Raw genomic sequence first — 8,649 nt, 5'->3', positions numbered from 1 at the left:
GAGCCATTATCTCCCGTTGGAGATAATTTACATTGAATTACCTGTGACTTGGTCTTATAGTGAATTATATAGAGTGAATATAGATATTCTAATGGAATCTATTTCTTGACTTTCCAAGTCTGAAGGCAACAAGCCCTCCAAGAACCATTGAGAAGAGATCCCTGATTCAGCCGCATGTGACACTGTTGGGCAGTACATCAATGTCATCGATGACCAGCTGATGTGCCAGCAAGCTAAGAGTGACCAGACCTCTTACAAGATCCACCCAGTGGAGGGAAATTCCACCCTGAGTGAATCTTCATGGATATGAGTCAGATCAAATTAACTCAAGCCCACATGGCAATGTCCTGTAACTGAATACTTTTTACCAATTTTGTGTACACGTAACTCATTAAAACCTTTCACAGTAGCATCATATGTGTCTTATGGAGTTTCTGATAGTAGATAAGGAGAAGGTTCTACGCAAAATCATAGAAATATGAGCAATCACTATAAATTACACTAAGGAAGGTGTATTTCTCTGCTTTATGAAACACTTGGCATCTTTTGGCATCAATTAGAAAAAATTGCAAGATTGCCAGTCAAAACTTAAGTATTTGAAGAAAAAAAAAACTCAGAAGATTGTTTAAGAGATGCCTGAGGCCCCATAATAAACAGTCATTATATTTCAGACAAGAGAAGCCCAACTGATATTGTAACAATGGACAAAATGTGGAGCCACTGGCTTCTGGGTCCTTCTAAAATTGCAACCTAACATCACCTAGGTTGCATCACCTGGCTCCTTCATAGGGGAACCTGATGAGGCAAGAGGTAAATGTGAGCACTAGAGATTCATCAAAAATCAAGAGAATATTCTGGAAAGACTGAAGCTCTTTGGGGCTGGAATATAAGTAAGATGAGGGGTGAGTCCAGGTCAGCAGTGAGAAAACAATTGGTGAAAATAATTTTCATTTTGCTCTTGCCTGACCCCTTCTTCACTTTGAGACAATCTGACCTGCATTTTTATTGCAGAAATAAATAGCTGGGTATGAGATACCACTAAAGGACCAGAAAAAACAAAATTAACTGTACAATATGTAACCCCAGAAAGTGAGTCATTGAAATCAATCAATTAACAATTTAAAACAAGCATAACAAATATACTACACGAAGATCTGAAATATAAATAAGAATATAGAAGATGTTACCATGTAAGAAAATGTAAGGCCAATTAATAGGAATTCTTAACCTGCAGCCCACCTAGTTTATTTTATATCAGCATTTCAAAATGTTGTATTATGGAGAAGGAGGTTCAAGTTATCAAATTCTCTAAGAGAAGCCAATGTTTCATGTAAACACTAAGTTTTTGTTCCAGTAGGAACTAGTATATATCCATCTTTTCCTGAAATAATGACTCCTATCATCAAGGAACTTTTTCCCTTATTTTCCTCCAATAATCCAGATAAGATCTGTGAAGCTCTCCTTTGAAAACTAAGTGAAATTTCCCAGAGCTTATAAATTCCAAAAAGTATGAAAATTCAAAGCCCTTCCAGGGGTTTCTGACCATGCCCATGGGATCTGCATTCCCCTGGTCTTCTCTAACCCTGTCACATTACCTGGCCAAAAAGCTAAGACTGCCTTTGATTTCCTCAAGAAAATTATGAAAACCCAATGAGTTTCATAGATTCTACTGGAGATGTGGGTGGTGCTGTACGGCAGGGGTCCCCCGGATCTAGTGCCTGATGATCTGATGTGGAGCTGATGTAATAATAGAAGGAATAAAGTGCACAAGAAATGAAGTGCACTTGAATCATCCTAAAACCATCCCCCTACCCTCCATCTGTGAAAAATTGTCTTCCGTGAAACTGATCCTTGATGCCAGCAAGGTTGAGGACAGCTGCTTTAAAGGATCAACCAGTGACTCAGAAGTAAAGAATCTGCCTGTAATGCAGGAGACGTGGATTCGATCCCTGGGTTGGGAAGATCCCCTGGAGAAGGAAAGGCCAACCCACTCCAGTATTCTTGCCTGAGAAATCCCATGACAGATGAGTCCATGGGGTCGCAAGAGTCGGACATGACTTAGCGACTAAACCACCACCACACTGCTAATTATGTCAAAATTATAGCCACTATACCAACCTTGTTTTTCAGTTTGCTTCCAACAGGTCTGTCTATTCACCTGAAGTGCCCTTGCACCCTGTTCAACCCAAAGACCTCATCCTCCTCATAACCTGAAAAGAGCAAGGACCTGACCATCGGGGGGCTGTGAAGTGGACGGGACAGGGCCACGTGAGGTCTTGCTAAGCACACAGTCATCAGTGAACACAGCTGGGCTTAAGCCATGGATTTAGCACAACAATGTCAAACGACCGAGGAGAGCCTCCACAGTGCCTCCTCCTAATAAACTGGAAGTGTTTACATTGTCATCTGGGGCAGGAAGCTTCCAGTAATTTCCTGGATTTTTTTTTTTTCACCTCCATCTTCTCTGGAGCCCTCCAGGTTTCCTGTGTGGTATTTCCCACTGGTTGTAGTGCTGGTCACAGCTCCTTTAAATCCCCATATTTCATTTCCCCACCATTCTACTTTCTTTCCAGCACAAACTGAAGCAACTAGAACTCACCTTCCTGGTGAGAAGCTAAATGGTATCACCACTTGGGAAAATAGTGTACTCACTTTTATAAAGTGAAATAAGTACTTATCATACCACCCAGCATGCCCACTTCTAGGTATTTACCCAAGAAAAATGAAAGTATATGTCCACATAAAAGCATTATAATCAGAACACTGCTTATTGCCCCTTTATACACAGAGACAAAATCTAGAACAATGTAAGTGTTCAGCAGCGTGTAAATGAATATAGAAATTGTGGTGAAAGTGAAGTCACTCAGTTGTGTCCGACTCTTTGCGACCCCATGGACTATACAGTCCATGAAATCCTCCAGGCCAGAACACTGGAGTGGGTAGCCTTTCCCTTCTTTAGGGGATCTTCCCAACCTAGGGATCGAACCCAAGTCTCTTGCTTTGCAGACAGATTCTTTACCAGCTGAGCCACTAGGGAAGCCCTGGCAGATATATAACTCCTTGCTAAAAACTAGCAAGGGGGGCACTCTTTCTGTCCCCTTCTAATGTCTATGTCAGAAGCTTTCTCTATCCCTTTTATACTTTAATAAAACTTTATTACACAAAAGCCTTGAGTGATCAAGCTCGTCTCTGGCCCCGGATCAAAATCCTCTCCTCCGGAGGTCATGAATCCCAACGTAGCTCATGGCACACAGCCTCAAACTTTCAGTCTCTCCAGGCCATTGATCAGGAACCCTCAGGTCTTAGCCTCTGAGAAGTCAGTCCTGTCTTCACCCATCAGGTTCACAGCAAGCAGCTCTGGGCATAGGATGCCCTATGCATGTTTGCTCTTGCCGAGTCTGTCCTCTGTGGTGACATTCTTGTTGGACCAGATCCCTGCAAGCCCAAGAGAATGAGGTCACATACAAAGGGCCAAAGAAACTCCCTGTGCTGGCCAGCAGGGTCCCATGGTGCTTCTGCCTTGTCTACCTTCTGTCCCAGAACATCCTTCTCCCACCAGAACTCAGCTCTGCTGTTGAGATCCTTTGTCTTCTGGAAAGTTCCCAGTTGGACGTTCCTGGATATTCCCTTGCAATTCTCCCCTCTCCTCTTCAGTAAGCCAGTCTCCACTCAAAGACAGAAGAAAGGCATGTTTTGCAAAATAGGAAATAACACAAATAGAGAGCAGAAGAGAATCCAGAGGTTGTCCTGTAGGCTCTCCAGGTCATTCATTGGCCAGGTCAGTCCCATTGCTGGGAGCCATGGCCATATTCTGTGGTGCCTGGGAGCCTTTCCTGAATACCACAGCCCCAGATGTCCTGTGCAACATGTCTTCTTCTGCAAATTAAAGCTGATTTTGACCTGTGCAAATGGAAAGCAGCTTCAGCCTCCCAAACCCCCACCCCCACCCACCGCAGCCTTGAGCAGGGCAAAGAGACACTGTGGAGTTTGTGAAAGGGCAGGAAACATCTCTGTGAGGTTGTGGGCGAGCTGCTGGCACAGAGGAACACGGCCTAGTCCCCTAGCTGTGCGGGCTGCATCTTCAGAATGAGGTACATGCCATCAGGCATCTTAGCTGAGAAGAAATCCTCCATAAAGTGTGCCTTTTCTGAAGGCTCTTTGTCGTAGATGGACATCAGAAACTCCATGCCCTTTCCCGGGGTCTGTCAGTACCAGTAGAGGTACAAATGACCAGGCATAGGGTCACACCTCATGTCACCTCCCATCCCATCTGTGTGATGTAGTGGCGAGGGCTCTGGCTGACACCAGGTACCAAGTGTCCTGTGGGAGGGCACAGAGGCCAGGAAGAGAATGAGGCAAAGGTGTGGAACTGCCTTTAGGTCAAGGGAACGGGATGGGAGTTTCCCACACACCTCTAGGACGCACTTACTCCCAGGAGACCAAGGATCACCCAGCAGAAGAGCCTGCTGTCCATGGTGGGGTCTGGCAGGGCTGAAGCCTCTGCCAGTCGGGCATCTGGTCCTTAGCAGCCCTAGGGAGGAGATCCTGTGATGACGTCACAGTCCTGGGCAGCACCCACAGACTCAGGAGCGCCCCCACAGGAGGGAGCCTTAGTACCCATGGACATGTGATGCTCTTAGGACTGGCCCTTGTGTGTCCTGACAGGTGCAGACTCCCAGCCCCCAAGCTGCAGAGGGACCCTGGGAGAATACAGGCTTCAGGACACCTAGGCCCGGTGTGAAGATCCCACAGACGGGTGGGACCCACTCCCCTCCCCGATGGCCAATTCAGAGCCACAATCTGGGTGTATGGACTCTGCGTGTCATAGTTCTGAGCCTAATGATGAAAACATGGGGGATGAAGAGACCAAAGGAAACAAAACAAAAGAATAACCCTACAAGTGTCACTGTGGAGAGGAAATATAGTGAGAAGTTGAGACCGGAAACCTGGAAGGACATTTCAGTGCGAGGGAGGGAGAGCAGGCGAGAAAGTAAGCACCCAGCCCAGCATGCCAGCCCTCAGCGAGGGGTGCAGGGGCCTGGTGGCTGCCTGAGGGGTTGAGAGCAAGGGCCTGTGCAGATGTGGGACTTTTCAGGGTAGGGCTCAGGTTCTAGCCTCAAGTGGGAACAGGACAAATCAGAGAACAGATGAGCTGGATTATAGGATAAGAGAACAGGTGAAGACAGAGGACACATTTCTCACACCTGCTTCCCAAAGCTGGGTCTCTCTCTGTCCTTTGTGGGGACTCCACCCTGGGACCCTTGCTTGGGAGTCCTCTGATTCCCAAAGCTCCATGCTGCTTGGCCATGGGCAACCACAGCCTTGGGTGCAGGGGTTCCTGAAACGGAGAGGCACAGAAGCCAGGCACCTGCTGAGCTCCCAGCAATGCATCCCCCCACAGGGCAGCAGCATCCTTCTTATCCTCTGGGCCCATGTAGGGCGTGAGTCCTGGGGTGCTGGCATTTGTTTAGAGGATCCCGGGGGTGCTGGTGTTTGTTTGGAGGATTCCTCTGAAACCTTAAGCCAAACCATCCACTTACAGCAGGCTTGTTTATTTCACAATAAACAAGGCAGTAAAATACTAGATCGGGATATATTTATCTTTTAACTATTTTCCAGGGCATTGTCACACGCAGCTTTAAGAAAAAAAAAAAATCCCTACACTCTAAAGACATACAATAGAGTCACCTTTTTGATTGACTTAGCCACAGGTGTTATGGTTTGGAGCTCTGTCAGGGGTCCCCATCCCTGGAGGGCCCTCTGCAGGAAAGAGAAGGGAGCCTTTGTGTAGATGGCAGACAGCTCACCCTCCAGAACGCAGGGCTCTCTGCCAGCCCTAGGCTGTGGGTATGTGCAACCCCGAGGGTGGAAGATACGGGGTTCAGCAAAGACAACCCCGAACACAAAGTCCTGCTCCGAAACATCAGGAGGCCGCTGCCTGTTCTCACTGCCTGCTGTGAGCAATGATCCAAGGACATCGGACTCTATGGCTGATATGACAGGGTGTGAAGACCTGAAGAGACAGAAGAAAAACAGAATCAAGCCTGAAGGGTTAAGGCTGGAGTGGAAGAGAGGCCAGTAAGGGGCTGAGCCCTTGAACAAGCAGCCAGGAGGGTGAACTGGAGAACAGCGATCCCAACAGGATCGGGGGTCCATGGTCCTCAAGGGCAGGAACAGACAGAGGCCCTGGAGAGAGAACGAGGTGCTCTGAAGAAGGTCTGAGCATATCCAGAGCTGGGATCTGGGCTGAGATCCAGGTCTAGCTTGGATGGAAGGTGAAGTCGGAGAAAAAGCACCTTTTAGAAGGAGGGTAGGTAGGACTGCTGTGGCCAGAGGGCCAAGGGTCTTACGAAAGGGTTCCCAGAGGATCAAAGCGATTGGGAAAAGCAGATGAAGAAACTGCTTAAACTTGAATGGCTTGGCACAGTCTTTCTCAGGACGAGCCCGGCATACACTGTTGATGTCTGGGAAGAAACTCTCCACCGCCATGCCACGTGACCCACAGGCAGGGCTATGGTCTGATGGGAAATGCCAAACCAAGACTTGGATGGCCCCCACGGCTTCCTGTCTGGACCCTGGAGGTTTGTGCACAGGAAGGAATTGCCTCTGCAGGGCTGTGTCTCTACTGCTGGCGCAGAGATAGACGGCGGAGTCCTGTGGTTTCAGGGCGTTCAGGTCTAGGCGGCACTGAGAGCTGTCTGGGCATTCAGGCCAGAAGCGTCTTGGAACACTCTCATTTCCAGTGAGTTTCTGGTAGTTGTGGACAAACATGAGCTCTGGCGGCTTCTGGGCGCTCTGTTTATACCAGTACATAGCTTTATGTCCCAGATGTTGTTCACATGTCAAAGATTTCTTGTCCGTCATTCCCATGACTAGGTATTTTGGTATCTGAGTGATCCCAGGGTCCGCGCAGACGGCTGGAAGAAAAGGACAGAATTCAGACAAAGGCCAGAGGGGAGGGTGTTGCTGCAGCCACAGGGAAATGGTTTGGGGTCCGGGGACAGCCCGTGTGAACTCCAGACTCACCTATGCCCAGGAGACAGAGGACCACACAGCAGAGCTGCCTGAAGCCCATGGTGGATCAGGGTCAAGGTGGGTGCCCTGGGTGTGTGTGTGGGGTGGGGGTGGGGGGTGGGTGGGCTCTGGCCTCCTCGGCCTTGGTTGGCGGTTTTTTCTGTGACGTCAATATACCTGTCAGTTTCCCCAGTTCTGAGGGATGTTTCTTCTTCCTTTTTTCATGCCTTATGTAGATTCTGACAGAAGGTAGATTTGAATCCACTGGGCTGGGATAGTCCTCTGATAGTGAGCTCTTTGGCTGTTAGCTGCTCTCCTCATTATATAGATTCTCCCCCTGTCCCGCTCCCTTCCAAGAGCTGCTCTCTGACAAACTATATCCCCTTCAAGACATCTCCTTCTTCCCTGCTCAGTCAGCCAGGACAACATTCAAAACACCACTTCTCTCAGTGTCTAAGCTCCAATACTTTGGCCACCTGATGTGAAAAGCTGACTCGTTGGAAAAGACCCTGATGCTGGGAGAGATTGAAGGCAGGAGGAGAAGGGGACGACAGAAGATGAGATGCTAGGATGGCATCCCCGACTCGGAGCATGAGTTGGAACAAACTCTGGGAGATAGTGAAGGACAGGGAAGTCTGGCGTGCTGCAGTCCATGGGGTCGCAAAGAGTCCCATACGACTGAGCGACTGAACAACTAACTCCCTGGAGCGCCTTTGCCCAGCTGTGTGGAAGGAGGAGAACCGAAAGCCCATAGTCCTGTTCTGGACTGGTGTCCATCATTAAAAGGCAGGATACCATGATGCCAGCCAGGAGCCAGACCCTGGGAAGAGTGCTGCGAGGGCCATACAGGAGATAAGCCAGTCTTTGTGCCTGTTAAGGGGCTGCCCTTGTGGCTCAGCTGATGAAGAATCCGCCCGCAATGCGGGAGACCTGGGTTCAATCCCTGGGTGGGAAGATCCCCTGGAGAAGGGAAAGGCTCCCCACTCTAGTATTCAGGCCTGGAGAATTCCACGGACTGTATAGTCCCCGGGGTGGCAAGGAGCCGGACACGACTGAGCGACTTTCACTTCTCTTGTGCCTGTATTCAGGGTACAGGGCTTGGCTGGGCTTAAAGCAAACAGGCTGCCACAAGAAAAGAGCACAAGGCAAACGGATCTCAGTTTGAAAATGACTTCGATGTCTTTGAGAAGTCTACAAATGACACACCCTACTGATAAAAACGATGGAAGGCCAACTCCCTGCTCCCTTCTTCACCACTGCGCCCCCTCCCCCACGGCCTCGGCCCCTCCCCCACCAGCCGCGGCGTTTCAGCGGAACCAGAGCGCCTCCCAGTGGGCAAAGCAGCACATTCTCCAGATCGCAGGCCTCTGACCCCCACAGCGCCAGCAGCCCAGATCTATCATCAGTTCCACAGACCAGGAGCTTCCGTGATAGATACGAGGCTCCAGGGAATCACGAATAAGAAAGAAGCACCTGAAACAACCAAAACAGTCGGCAACAGTTCCATCCATCCACGTAACTAGGGCATTCCAAGTTTTACCCAACAGACATCAGTTATGTCTGGATCCCTAGGTGTGAACAAAACGCAGTCCTGCAGCTGCTACCCAGGTCCTTGTAGAGCTTATAGGCCATCTT

General features: G+C 49.0%; 1 protein-coding gene across 1 annotated transcript; it reads right to left on the bottom strand.

Moving 5' to 3' along the window:
* Positions 1–4,052: 4,052 nt before the first annotated feature.
* On the bottom strand, positions 4,053–7,075 carry LOC129658382 (uncharacterized). The gene is made up of 3 exons (XM_055589395.1): positions 7,027–7,075; positions 5,689–6,917; positions 4,053–4,202 (listed from the first exon to the last, which is right to left on the bottom strand). Exons 1-3 carry the CDS (start codon positions 7,073–7,075, stop codon positions 4,053–4,055), a joined length of 1,428 nt encoding a protein of 475 aa, XP_055445370.1.
* Positions 7,076–8,649: the final 1,574 nt, after the last annotated feature.

Source organism: Bubalus kerabau, chromosome 8 (assembly GCF_029407905.1).
Source record: "Bubalus kerabau isolate K-KA32 ecotype Philippines breed swamp buffalo chromosome 8, PCC_UOA_SB_1v2, whole genome shotgun sequence".
Taxonomy (NCBI): Eukaryota; Metazoa; Chordata; class Mammalia; order Artiodactyla; family Bovidae; genus Bubalus; species Bubalus kerabau.
This window is presented reverse-complemented; position numbering and strand designations above follow the sequence as displayed.